The 14,951-nt window shown below is 41.0% G+C and overlaps 1 protein-coding gene across 5 annotated transcripts in view; it reads left to right on the top strand.

The window, feature by feature from the left end:
* The window catches only part of KCNJ6 (potassium inwardly rectifying channel subfamily J member 6), a 165,253-nt gene extending 159,809 nt beyond the window's left edge, over window positions 1-5,444 (top strand). For 4 of the 5 annotated variants that reach the window (XM_030020622.1, XM_030020619.1, XM_030020621.1 and 1 more), the window contains one exon: window positions 2,029-5,444. In XM_030020622.1, the coding sequence (XP_029876482.1) occupies window positions 2,029-2,354 (326 nt within the window). In that variant the 3' untranslated portion in view covers window positions 2,355-5,444. The remainder of the gene's footprint in view (window positions 1-2,028) is intronic. The other variant, XM_030020623.1, reaches the window with a different exon arrangement.
* The last annotated feature ends 9,507 nt before the right edge of the window (window positions 5,445-14,951 follow it).

Here is a 14,951-nt window from a genome sequence, read left to right as displayed (position 1 = left end):
TGCCCCCCAGCCTGCTGATGCCTCCCTGCCGGGGGCAAGGAGATCCTATCAAGTACTGCACCCACGCTTCTGGGTCTGCCCAGAAGAGCACTGCAAAAAAACCCAAATGACCCTTTGGGGAAGCTGCTGCACAGCTAGTGCGTTGCTCATATGTATAGTGCTCTGTGAGCTGCCAAGTTCATCTCCCTCTGTCATTTTGTGAGAAAGAAGATCTCCTTTAGACTAAAAATCACACAGGAAATCTCACAAGAGATGATTTTGTGTCCTTCAGCCCTTCCCACCTGTGAAATGAACAGAAAAATGGTAAGATCTTTATATTACCATTTGTGCATTACTTGAGAATTGAAATGCAAACATGTCTTGCTCTGCAAAACTGAGAAAAATGAAGGCTTGTTGATTTCTGTCAGGTAAAAGGAAAGAGAAATTAAGATCAGTAAGCACAGTAGAAGTACGGTCGCCTTTCTGCCTGGCTGTAGCAGGTAGGTACGGTGCAGCAGTTTTCATGCTAAAGCTTTCCGTGCCAGTCACCCCTCCGCAGGGTCTGAGGTGCTGCGGTAAGAGGAGGGAATTGATGGAGAAATGCTGAAGTATCACAGTGCGGTAACAGCTGGTAAATGTCTTTCTAAACATAATGTTATCGTGAAAAAGATAGAGTATCAAGAAACAGCAGTTTTCACCCATTGGAAGCAAGTTATCTGAGCTTGGAGAGGAGGCTCGAGAGAATGAGGGCAGAATTATCTAGAGCAGTTTGCACAGCCCTGAAGAAGATTGGAGACATTAAACTGCCAATGTTTGCTCTTCCTGAGACTCTCCATGTGCCTTTATATGATGCTAGCAGCATAGAGAAATGATGTGTATTTCTACAGGCTGCCATTTGTGCCCCCAAAATTAAACAATTTTAATTGATTATGATTACCTTCTAAATAACTGATGTGTGGCAGGCTTGTCCAGGGGTTATGTATCATTACTTATTAAGTATCTGACATATACTGCTTGGCTGATGTCTGCTTAGTAATACATAGTTAATAACATGCAAATAATTAAAGGAAAACCATCACATTCTCTCCGTGTACTCCCATTTTGTTGGCAGCATGTTTTTGCCTCTTAAATTCACTTCTTCTGACCCTTTTCCTGGTCAGCTGGGTTTCCCCTTCCACTAAGTGAGCATTAATATTTTATCATAGCGTTTCCCTGAGTTGTTTGTCTGAGATGGAGCAGGTTCTCCAAGTCACAAGTCCCTGCCACAGCCAGGTGTTTCTTCACCTGGAGGATACACTGGACTACACTTTCAGCTTGGAACAGCTGCCTCTCTCCATGCCTTTTAACAAAACATAGTATCTTACAGATTTTTTTTGGCCTATAGCAGCTCCCAGAGTGAGGTTCAGCAGAGCTGTGAAGGGAAGGTAACAACGAGGTTAGTTCCAGTTACCTGAATTCGACACCACACACTATCACAATGTCCATCAGTTTTGCTGATGTTTGTGCATTTGCCACCAGCCCAAACCTCAAAGCAGTGTAACTAAAAGGCAGCTCCAACCTTTAGGGGAACCAAGTCAACCCATGGATCACAGGCTCAGGGGCTGGCTCCAGCTGAGAAAAACTTCTGTACGAGTTCCTCAGTTAGCCTGGGCAAGTGCTGAACGTGGCAGCGTGGGTTCATTACATGCCAGGGGATCAAAGGATGGCATGGTGCAAGTCACATATGCTCTCAATAAGCCATCTGAGACTCGTCAGCGGGTGAGTGACTCGTTGATGAAATACAGGAAGAAGAACTGCATTTAATAAAGAAATGTTAATCTTTGCTCACAGACTCACCACTTGTTATTATGTACACACAGAAGGAAAGGGCGTCAAATAGATTATACACTGTAAAATTGCCTTCTAAGCTCAACCTCATATGATGTCAAACCTAATTCTTTTCTGGCATGTGCCTTTTTACATACACTTCTCTGCCTATATGAAAAAATAATTAAGGATCTGGGAAAGCAGTGGGTCCTTATTACAGCACTTCTTCCTTCTCTGTTACAGGAATGACCTGCCAAGCTCGAAGTTCATACATTACGAGTGAGATCCTGTGGGGTTACCGTTTCACCCCTGTCCTCACTCTGGAGGATGGATTTTATGAAGTTGACTACAACAGTTTTCATGAAACATATGAGACCAACACACCAGTTTACAGTGCCAAAGAGCTGGCAGAGATGGCCAGCCGAGCAGAACTGCCCCTGACGTGGTCTGTTTCCAGCAAGCTGGACCAGCATGCTGAGCTGGAAACTGAAGAGGAAGAAAAGAATCAAGAAGACCAAAATGAAAGAAACGGTGATGTGGCCAACTTGGAGAATGAGTCCAAAGTGTAGAACCACCGGAGGCATAAGGGCCACACCACCTCCTTTATCTTCTCCCTCTTTGCTTCCCTTTTCTTTCTCCAACATGCTTTTTTTTTTCCTTCCTCTTTGTTCTTAATTCCGGGAAAATAAATACTTAAGATGCGAAATACCTACCTGCCCAATTTAAACTCAAGAGATTCACAGACTAAGCAAAGGCGTGAGTTAAAGCTGCAATACCCATTATTGATGGTGGAATCTCAATCCCCTCCCTGGTAATGACTGCTGGCTTCCTCAGCACCTCTCTGAGTTCAGACCTCCAGGTTTATTCACATCAACAACAAAAAAAACCCCAAAGCAATGGGAATATATACAAGGGATTTAAAAGGAAAGACTAATTAATGCTCATCAAAGTAATGGGCCTTGGCTCCAGTTTTGACGTATTTCAGGAGAGTTTCACAAACTGAGTGATAGGCCTCTATGAAATGGGCCTTGCAGCTTTAAGACGAAGGTGAGCAGAGGGATCTGCAATCCAACACAATACTGTACATATGCCTTATGTAATTATTTTCTCTTTACATTTAGTAATAAACACCGCATGTACAAAAGTACTGTAGTAAAGAACTTCTAAATAATGTACATAGATGTGTAATTAATGTAGGTTTAGAAACAGACTTCTAGAAATATTGGGATGCAAAAACTAACTACCCATTGAGTAGGCATTTCTCTTCAAATATTTGGAGTGTAATATTGATTTTTTTTTTTTCCCCTATATCTATGGCTCTTCTAGTGCATGACATTTTCTTCAGTGTACCAGACTGGCAGCTATTTAGAGTACCTCACTGTTTGCCAAACAGATCGTTTCACTGACTCTAAAAAGCCATAAGTCTGGGAGAGGGCAGAGAGTAGAGAAACTGTAACATAATTACTGATATACTGTGAAAATGTTTACAAATAAGGCAAACTGTTCCTGGTTCTTTTTTTGGCAGTTCAACCTAAAATTTAGGCTGTGGCAAACTCATGGCAAACCAGAATTTCCTGTATACTCTTAATATAGCAAGCATGTTTCATGTGGAGGTATTATCCTTTATGTGCAATATCTAGGGAAACTTCTCCCTTCTCCCCACCTGAACCACGGGATTTCAGCGGAGTAGTTTGCTACACAAACAGCACAAGCCATTGAAAACCCAACGTTGCACCTTAGCAAGTAGGTTTTTAGCTACTCAGCTGGGAAAGAAACAGCTGAATTTCATCTGAAGCCGTAATCAATGAAATTCATCTGTTGACAGCGCCGGTGTTTGGCCGGTCCAGCAGAGTCACGGACGGTGCAACACCCCTGGGTGTATGCTTCAGCAGGGTTTCTCAGCCAAACACACAGCTCCTGCCACCCGTGCTCAGGAGAGTGGTTCCCTAACGACTTTCTCCACCTTGGGGTAGCTCCTTGGCTGTTGTAAATCCATGTAAATCCTGTACATTCCGACTTGACAACTTTAAAATAAACGGGGCAGTGATAATTTGCATAGCTTACACGGCAACACTCACGCGAGTAGGGGAGCTGATGTGTACGGTCACAGTTCCACGGACACGCTCCATAAGGGGCTGCTCACATCGTGCGGCATTGCCCAGTGCTAAGGACCGCTCAGCCAGGCCCTGCGTGCATAAAATACTACCTGTTGAAAAAAGCAATGCTTTCGGTGGGCTTTCACTCAGGCCCATCAAGAACAGCATTTCTGTCAGCAAAGGAGAAGAAGCTGCAGCCTTAATTTCATTTTTTTTATACCTGCCTACTCCGGAAAGAAAGAATACACTGAAGAGAATCTGAAGCTTTTTTGTACAGAAACATTTACGTTAAAATAGAAGAGAAAAAAAATAACCTCAGGAGAAACTCAGTGGGCAGGTGGAAATTTTGCACTGTGATATAGCTTTCACATTAAATTCACATCTATTTTCCTCTTTTTTTGCTGAAACAACTGCCCCTTGTTAATTTTCACGGACTGTGGCTAATTGGCAGGGGTTTCTGCAGGTCCTCGAGCTGTGCTTCACGCTGAGGCGGGCAGCGTAGGGTGTGGGGAAAGGGTTGCATACCAGGTACTGGCAGATCAGGCTGGATGGAAAGAGTTTTTTGTTTCAGCTCTGAACATTTTCCCTAAAAGGCTTTTACAAAGCAGCATGACGTAAGGAATGATGCAGAATATGGATTTTTGTTCCCTCCACCTGGGATGGCTGATTCTGCCAACTCAGTAAAGGTTACATACGCTTAATTTTTTGTGAAATAACACTGATTTTGCTACAAACCTTTCAAAGTTTGTTCTGCCCCAGCACCAGCAGCTGCTGAGTGCTCCAGTTCATCCACCCCAGCCCACCCGTAAGGTTACCGGTGAGAGGTACTGAGCATTTTGAAGGAAGGGTGGCTCCACAGCTCCACTAGAAGACAGAAGCCTTCTAGCAGAGGAGCCGGGGGGAGCGCAGCACCAGTAGCGACGAGCCGCCCATGTGTGTCAGTCCTAGCGAAAGGTGTGCGAGCTGAAAGCAAACCATTCCTCTGAGGATAAACCTGCTTTTTGCTCTTGTAATTTACTGGGCCACTCTATAATTCATTGCTGCAGTTTAACAAAAGTTTGCATTAATTAGAACAGCAGCTCAGGGCCCTAATTAAACCTTTTTTTTGTCCTTTAGCACAAAAAAATAGACTTTCCGCCACTGGGGCATGCGCATGTGTAAGCTATATTTTTGTGAATAGGGCACTTAAAGCTTAAGGTGTGTGTGTGTTCGTCCTTTCTCTCTCTCCCCATGTATTTTATTGTCTTTGGTATTCATGTAGTATGGACTGTAAAGTTTATGAAATCTCATTTTTGTAACATAAGCTTAAAAAAAAAAATAGAAGCCTCCAAAGCTTTCAACGGGGAAGCTTCACGTAATCTTTGTACTAGAATGTCCCTATCAAACACCTCTATTTTTCTACAATGATTGATTAAGCAGTTTAACAATGTATTTTGTGTCAATGATTTCAACTGAACTGGTAAAAAAACAATTAAGAATTGAATGCTGTTAATTAACAATGGATTTTCAAGCCGTATATACTGAGTGGTGTTTTCATTAACAGTAAATAACTTAACCTGGGAACTTCATCTCCTAATCCTAAGCAATATACTATGAAATATCAGTGCCCTATGGGAATATTTTTGGGAAATCACATTTAAGGAACATGAATAATGCAACATTTTAATATAATTGACTACATAATTAATCAAGACCCACTACATCTCTATATACTTCACTAATACATTTTGATGTCTTTTTCTCAGAGTATCTTGCAATTTCCAGGAGCAAAAAAATGTACAGAGATAAATGTGAGCTCTCAGTAATCTACTGCAGCTCTCAATTCCTTCTTCCAATGATGAGAAATGCCACAGAGATGCTTTGTACAGACTTCACAGACTTCATGCACAGCGTTGCACAGTCCTCTCTGGCTCCTTCTCACTTTTTTTCTTTTTTTAATAACACACTAATTTTTTTTTAATAACACACTAATTGTTTCTCCCCTGCCCAAGTTTCCAGACCAGATCTTTCAGATGTTGCTAACAGACACAGACATACTGCTTTTAATGGAGAAACTCGGATTTATACTGGGCAAGAATTTGACCTTCAGCAAATACTTGAAGCTCTGGCTTATTATTTAGCAATAAATACCATCTTACCGGCATTAAAATAAATTTCAGAAATTATTTCAAAGTAGGCATCAAAAAAAGCAAACATTCTCTTAGCAATATATAACTGTAATGATCTAGATCTTTGCCCTACAAAACCAGTCATCGGCATTGATGTGAGCCATCCCAACAAATTTAACTTCTGTGATCGAAGTTGAACGTCTGCTCCTACGAAGGGCCTCGCCGCAAGCGCGCAGGTAGAGAGGACTGCACAGCCCCGAGCCAGAGCCCTGCGCATCCCTTGCAAGGCAGAGGACGGAGGCGGCGTGCCAGGGAAGGGTCCCCAGCAGGCAGCTGCTGAGCCAGGCGGGACGAGGTGCAGGCAAATGCAAGAGGAAAACGCTTGACGGATGCTTTGAAGTTAACTTCAAGACAGGCTCTGGAGTTAACCCTAGTGCATGGAGGTGCCCAGATCTGGGGTTGCCCGTGTTCCTCTGCTGGAATTGAAGAGGAAACCCAGGCCTTTCAAAAGCAGGGAAGAAATGCCTCTTCTCTTTTCAGGCACAGGGCAGAAGTTCCCGTTTCGCTCAGCTGTGTGGTATTGGGCTACTTAGGAGAGGGAAGACCTGGATTCAGTGCTCTCTTCAGCCCAGGAGGTTCAAAGCTGCATCCCATTTCTCCCGAGAAACTAACTCTGCCGTAACAGCAACGGCAGAGCCCCAGCCCCTGTGCCAAGGAGTGACTGGCTCTTGAGTTCACCTGCTAGCCCAAAGAAACTTTAAATCCTTGTGTTTTTAGCGGAAGAATGGAAAATTCCTCATTCCCTGGGTCTACGACGGCCTCCCTGCTATCGATCAGGGTGCTCCCTGGCCAACTGCCAGGCCTCAGGCTGGGGAAGGCACGGTGCTCCGGTGCCTCACCTCCTGAGCCAGCACGGCCGCGGTCAGCTGCTCTCTGCGGAGGTGCGGCACCGCAGCCTTTGCCGACGTTTCCAAATGCAACCAGCTGCCGCCTCTCCTAGGAGGGCAAATCCCGCAAGGGAGGTGGAGGTGGAGGTGAAGGGAAGCCAAGTCCTTCTATCTCACTTGAGTTTCGCTGCCAGATGGGTACCGCGGCACACAGCCCTGAGGGGATGCACCATGTTATCCCCAAAAGCCGTGGCCGGCAGGAGGGAGGGGTATCTGGGACTCCTCTCTTTTGCAGATTTGAATTTAAGCAAGTGGTGAATTTATACCGCTTCCTCCAGTTATTTCATGTGGATGTGAATTAGAGGCTCAATGCTGAAAATGTTATTTGTCTATATGGCAATGGGAGGGGAGGGCACCTCAGGTAGGACATTTCTTAACAGCTACCACCGGAGCTTGTGACTGTGAAACATAAACTTTTTACTATTATGGTACCTTCTGTCCATCAAATATCTTTCTTTTCAGAATATCAGCCTCCTCAACAGCCACATTACCTCACTTAGACACTTTTTAGGCTATAAATCAGGCCTAATAAAACAAGAACAAAAGTTAGCTTCTCTTCCACTCATTCCTTCGGCTCATAAACATGCTGTTTGGAAACACGCACTTGGAAAGCAGGCATAAATTTGGGCTTTGTGCTGTAAATAATTCTTAAAGACAAGACCTGAAAGCTGTTATTTATTGTTCCTATTAAATGATGCTCTTTTATGCTTCCTGTGTGAATTTTAAACTTGTAGGATTTGGCTTTTTTGAGGGCAGGGGTGGTGGTAGACATTCTAGGGCACGCTTCATTTTGCACATTTAGTTCAAGCTTACTTCTACCAATTTCCATTTTTTCACATCCCCTGGATTTCCAGAAATTATAATCTAGTGGCAACTTCAGTGTAATGGCATACTTATTTTACCACTTGCCATTCTCCCATTTATTGTCTGGATACTGATGCTCTAATACAGTCTCAAACAGATAGTACACAGACGTCATATCCAAAGATAGCGTTCTAAAAAGACCTGAATATCTTGCTATTTCATCTCAAGTGTGAAATCTGTTTTCTATTCTAAGCAAATTCACAAGTATAAACCACAGTTCTTCCCTCATCCTCCCTAACTTGTGTGTCATCCACACAGAATAAAAGCTTAAGTTTCAAATAACACCAACTGCTTTGAGGTTTTTTTTCTCAGAGGGCAGGACTGAGGAGAGCCCTCCTAATTTTTTTTTTTTTTAATCAAAGATGGCAGTTCCAAACTCACAGCTGCAGCTCATGGGCAGTCCTCTGGAAGCTACAGGCACCATCCTGCTACCACCTTGCTTTGAAATCTGAATCAGCCACTCTTCCAAGCCATAGAGCAGTTCTCCCTCAAATGATTATAGGCAGTCACTTGTATTAACTTTTCTGGAAGGTTTAAACTGGAAGAACTGGTGGGGAAATGTTACCCCACCACACTTTCCTCCACATGCTTTTCACAGTCTGTTGGACTGGAGTCCTCTGGACTTCTTCGAGCTCAGGAAAGGAGAATGCCTGACACACAAGCACAAATCCTCGCAGCCACCCTCCCTGGCCACTTGCCCATCACCGTGACCAGGACCCAAATTCCTCACTGAAACACCCGTACTAAAGGATGTGTGATGTGGCGCTTGAGATGGCACTGTTCTAGTTCAGAAAGGACAGCAATGCAACGTACAGTGTTCGATCCACTTCACGCGCACAGCACGTCGTACTCAGCCTTCTGCTGAGCTGAGGAAATGGAGCTGGAGCATCGCACTGCTAGCAGGGCTCTTTGAGCGCCTAAGAAATCTTCCCAAGAATGTAACTTTAATCAAATTAAACTCAAAGTAAAAAGGACCTTTTCTAAAAAAGATTATGCTATCTTAATGAGAAATCTCTAATCTGAAAATATCACTGAGATTGGGGGTGGGGAACTCAAACTGTTAAACTTTGAAGTCATTATAATGAATCTTGTTCAGACAGTGATAGAGGTTATTTCCTTTTCACAGCATTGTTTTTGGTTTAGATGGATGGAATGCTAGAGCTAACCTCCTAAATCTCTGCTTGTGATTTTCAGAAATGTTGAACATTTACCAGCTCTTACTGAGATTAGTAGGAATTAAGAGGCATTTCTGTGAAGAGAGACCATCTGCTCAGATGATGACGTAAGAACTTGGTGCTGCCTTTTGCTCTCACTTTTAGGCCCCCTTGAAGATGATGGAGTCGGGAGAGGTCTCCACCTCACTGAAATGCCATCCACATCAAATACATGCCAAAGTCCTAAAGAACCCACACATGTTGCAGTTGGTTTTAGGCACACATTTTTAGGCACCCTATGGATCACTAAAGGCACTGTCAAATGTGCTAAAGACACTGCCAAACGAGAGTGAAGAATGACTTGACTCTCTTAAAGGCATTTTATTGAAATCAGGTTAGGGCATGGCAGTGGGGCAAGGAGAGGAAGCTTCATAGCTTGCACTTGTGCTGTAGCTTCTGTAGGAAAAAATGGAAGCCATCACTTAGCAGAGAAACCAGCAATCTTCATTTCTAATAAGCTCAATACTCAAAACACAGGAAAACAAGATAACGCACTTTCTAATCAAAAGATAAAATGGTTCATAGCAAATATAAAAGTTTCCTAGAAAGGAAGGAATACAAATAAGTGCGAAGTCTACAGATGAAACCCAACAAAAGTCTTGGCCAAAGGGCAGGGCAACTGCCATCAAGAGTTCAAAGCTAACCCATGCTACTGGCCATTTTTTACTTTTTATACACAAGTATAATTTCTTTCATATGCACAAAATTACTATTAGTAAATATAGTAAAGTAAAGCATCACCAAAACTATTGCTTAAAAAAGTTGGCTAGCCTAATCATCAGAATGAAATCTGTGTAATGAGAAGAGACAATGGAGAGAATTAATCACTTAAAACCCATTCAGCACTTTTCCCCATCCCCACCCCGTGAAATGCATTAAAGTAATACCAAAAAGAAATGGCATTGGTTTTAAACTTACTGAATTCAAAAGAAAGGGGGAAAATGTTCAATGCACAAAAACCATTCTGCCTTTTCAAGACCCATCTTTAGGGTCTTTTGCCACCATCTACATGACAAGGAAGAAATTAGCTGGATGTTTATTAGTACCTACAGTACTGATTGTAGAAAAGCTTTTATCCCTTGCGAGGCACAAATTCAAAATGAACTTGAAGAAAAATCACAGCAAGATCACCTAATGTGATAAGTAATATATGTAAAAGGAGTTAACTGTCTGCTTAGCCTCACTTCCTGGAGAAGGAACAGCAGAACAGAAACAGAAAAAGAAAACTACATAGAAATTTTCCTGAAAAATGGGAGAGAAAAATGTGGCTCTATTTCATAAATTTAAATAACAATTTCCTTTCTTTTTTTTAATGACAGTGTTTGTTCTCTCTTTTGTTAACACTCTGACTGATTTGCTAAAAATCTGCATGGCCATAAGAACATGACCTTTCAAAAGAAAATCTAGTTTTGTAAAGAATAATTTATTTTGGGTCTTTAATTATTAATTATTGTGTAATCTGTGGATTAGTACTAATAATGAGAACAAGATCGATGAAGTGAAATGCTTCAGAGAAAAAATTCACAAAAATTAAAATACATTACTTTACAAATCAGAAGGGAATATTCCATTCACAGCTTTTCCCCTCACATTTCCAAAATAATGAAACATTTTGATATTAGAACAAAATGTTTTGTTCAGATAAAGACTTTCTTGAAATAGGTTGAAAAGTCCATTTTTGCTCATCTTTGCAGATAATGAACAAATCCACACCATCGAATTAATGTCAGTTTACCAACTGTAAAAATGAATAGGTATTAATTTTTTTTTTAAATAAAATACACTGCTGGAGATATCTAGCAGTGAAGAAATCTGTCACCAAGCTCACCCTTACAATATGAGTCAGTCATTGCCATGACTCTGATTACAGCTAAAATTAAACTATTCCCAGTACAACGTTCTGTACATTTTCACAAAAATGGACTTGCGAAGGGTTTGGACCAAAATGTCAAGGACCCACCTGGGATTTGGGAAGTGTAGGCTCAACTTCCTGCTGTAACTGACTCAGACAGAAATTTTTAATCTTAGATCATCTTAAATATGGAGTTGCAGAAGCTCAAGCCAGACCTCCTTCCTCCCCTGGCAGTTTCTACCCATCAGGTTACAAATTATCAGTCAATCTGTTGCAATCTCTGAAGAGCTATCCAGGAAAAAAGAGGAAAAAAAATTGTGGCTAAGTTGAAAAATTCTGAGCAGATCTACCATAAAATTCACAGTGAGATACAAAGACTTTCTCTAGTCACTGGCTGAAACTGGAGCTGTGCCTCTAAAGGCTGAAAGTCTACCTGGAACAAGAGGATAGCCATCTAAGAAATGAATGATTAAAAAATGATCATAGCTGACAGCCTGTGAGCAGCAGGAGAAAGGGGAAGGGTTACACAAGCACAGGGATGGAAATGCCAGAGTGTTCCAGGAACGGCCCTCCGAGTCGCATCCAAAACACTGAGGAAGCACTGACTGCTTTTTTTCTGGATTGTGGCTGTCCCATGATGGAAAAATTCCATTGCAGGACACAAAAAGGCAAAATGAAAGGGAAAAAAAAGGAGGAAAAAAAAAAAAAAAAGCGGAGGGGGGAGAGAAAAGAAAAAAAAAAGAAGATAGAAGAGAGAAGAAAGAAGAGAGAAGAAAGAGAGAAGAGAGAAAAGAAAAGGAGAAAAAGGAAAAAGCAAAAAGGGGAAAAAAGGAAAAGGAAAAAAGGGCTTGCTCCCACTCCTCCAAAAGATGCTCTGAATATCTCACTAACTTGTATACTTTGGGTCTTGTTTGTTGGGGTGGGGGGCGGGTTGGTTTGTTTTTTTTTTTTTTACCACCTCAGTCTGATAACTGTGTTCTTGATCTTGCTCTTGATAAATGCCGTGAGAAGAGAAGCCCACTTTTCCTAAGGAACCAGCACCTGTCTGATGGTGAACGCTGTGACCTTAGAGTACCTTCAGCATCTTCCAAATGATGTGCCTAAAAATCTTCATGGTATGGATCAGCAACATTCACTTGATACACAAAACCACCTAAAATCATTCCTCTGTTGCTTAGTATGGTCATTTTACAAAAAATTAACTATGAAAGTTAATTTTGAATATCAAAATGGTAAGTAATTAAACCGCTGATTGAACCACCAAATGACAGTATTTTAAAGGTCTGTGACAGTATTTTAAAGTTTCCTGCAAGTAACATTGCACTTTAATAAGACCAATGGCTAGAATCAGAGCCTGAAAAGCAATTACTACCATCTTTTCTTCCATTTAATCCAACAAATGGACAAATAGAAATTAAAGCAACTACTTTAGATAAACAGAAATAAAGATTTTGACTTTATTTTAGAAACCACTTTATCCATAGCCACAAATTCAAAATTTTTCAAACCCTGAAGTCTGCTATATCATTCCCAGTAGAGTAAGAAATAATAATGTAATCAGAACTTCAGTTTTATGGTGTTGGTGGAAATTTTATTCAGGTAAAAGTGAAACCTTTCCCACACCTCTTCATTTTGAGACATGTTTGTAACCTTTAGAAGCTTTTTACTGGTAAGCAAAACATGCAGGTAAAGACCTTTTTTTCTAAACCACTTGAAGGCACAGTCCCCTTTCTTTTTATTCAAGTATCAGATACATTTTGTCTTCATTTCTGCACAAATCTCAGAAGTTGAACACAATTAGGTTAGCAAATTAGGAAGTTGTATCTACCCTAAAATACTTACATAGAAGTTTATGAATAAATTAGTAAAACTGCACATGCACAAATCATCTTAGTCAATAAATAAGGAGGAATCAGAAAAAAAACTTCTGTGGAAGGTGCAGTTACCTACTTGCTGTCATAGCAGTGTCTATACCATTATTCTCTCAGGTAAGAGAACATATGGTAGGTATGCAAAAGTAATCAGTTTGCTATTAACCTACCTTTGCATCCTTTTGCCTTTCCCTAGGAACAATTTCAATACAGCTGTGAATGGGTAATGATGAAAGCATATTTATTAAGAAAGCACAAGAAAATCATGTATTTAGACAAGTAATTAAAATTTTAAATAAAATATATATGAAACTGCTGTTCTAGGAAAATTGTTTACCCACTTTAAAAAAAGGGATACTAATAAATAAATTATTTCCTCTGGAACAATAAATGGCTTTGGACACTGTCTTGATTTAATTTGCTTATGTTTAATCCACTGAAATACCAGTGTGCTATTAACAGAGGGGACAGCTATAGGCGAGAGCTGAGAAGGAAGATCTGCTTTCTTTAGTTCATAGCCTAGAGTTCAGGCTTCCTTTTTTGCATCTTTGGTTTTCCAGAGTATTTCTTACACAATTCCAGGACCCAGGGGAAAAATTCACACACGTATTTTGAATACAATTTTTCACTGGACTTTGATTCATTGCAGTATTAATTAAACTTGGCGTGAGTACAACCAGAGCTGGGTTTCTTCCCATATCACAGACCGACCAGTGACTGCGAGCCTGCATTCACCTGCAGGTTGTGTACCTACAAGGCTCCACGTTTTGAGAAATGATGGATGTTGCAGCAGGTGTGGGTGAACAAGGACCTCGTTGCAGCCTCAGGTCTGGAAGTGGGCCACATCTTTCATTGACTCACATTCTACCCACCTTAGCCAAAAAGGCAAGCTACGTTCCTCATCAGTACATCACATTTCACTCTTGGTTGATTTGGCAACTGTTTTATCAGAAAATTAGCAAAATGCTATCTATCTGAGCTAACGCGTCCAGTTTGCCTGCAAACTCACTTTCGTCTGGCCCACAAATGCTAGCAGCACGTACGGCTTAAACACAGGCTGCGTGGCTCCAGAGGTCTCCGAGGGTCTGTCCTGTGGGCACCTTGCTGGGACTTGAACTAGCCAGTTCAAAACTGAGGCAACACATGTAGGCATACGTCAGGCACTGCTTTTATGGCACGACAAGAATATGCACCAACATCAGCCTGAAAACAGAGGATACCCTGACACAGAAATTATCTGTCAGGAATCTACACATGGTCAAAACTAGTGAGGTTTTTGTGTTGTGCTTCCAGGCGGCGTTTCTTCTATAAACATAGTTCTTCATTGGTAGCCATTGGGGGGTTGTATGGTTTCACATAAACACTGATAATTTGCTGAAAGAAGAGAAACAAGCAAGAAAGGCAGAAAAAAAGTGTTATTCTCCCTCTAACACTTAAATAACCTTCTAGTAGATGAAATATAACCTCTTTTGGTTGGTGCTTTTTCAGTTACCCAACATTACAAACTCCAGTGTTCAAAAAGGTAAAAAATTGTAAGATTATCTTAACAGGCATAATATTTAAAAAGGTAAGATACTTTTCAATAGGTCTTGTGCTCCTAAATGGGTAAGATGGCAAGATCAGCCTCCAAGCACTGTTTAAGTAAGAGCTTCATTATTTCTACTAGGATACTTGAAATCTAATGCTTCATTAGGTTATAGGACAGTAGCATGAAGATATTTTCTATAGCCCGTATGTCTGTGAAGTTCTGCTTTGATTTATGTGGGAAAAACAGCTAATAAACTGTAAATGCAAAATTTTAAATAATGAGTTTTGGTGGGTAATGATCTCGGTCTCTGAGACATTTTGAAACTGCTTTTCAACAGTTTCAGGTAGCATTTTCTCACAATGTATCAAAGTATACTTTCCTTTACACTTTCTCTGAATGTTACAACACTAGATTATTATGTAACACACTATAATCAGATTTCAAATGAACAGGTATTTCTTTAAATGTCCTTTATACTTAAGCAAATTTTAATTTACCAGAATTCAATCTCTCAGTGAGAACTTAGCTTTCTATTCTGTACCCTGTCCCTTGCCTCATCAGTGATTTTGCTATACTAAATCTTGGCCACCCAGTGCGCCACATCCCAAGGCAAATCTCTGTTTCTGATTGCTCAATTTCTTTAGAATTTGCTTCTTCTGAAATGACCATAAGAATTAACTCTAACT

Source organism: Aquila chrysaetos, chromosome 7, assembly GCF_900496995.4.
Source record: "Aquila chrysaetos chrysaetos chromosome 7, bAquChr1.4, whole genome shotgun sequence".
NCBI lineage: Eukaryota > Metazoa > Chordata > Aves > Accipitriformes > Accipitridae > Aquila > Aquila chrysaetos.
The sequence above is the reverse complement of the archived record's forward strand: the minus strand, read 5'-3'. Positions and strand labels throughout refer to the sequence as shown.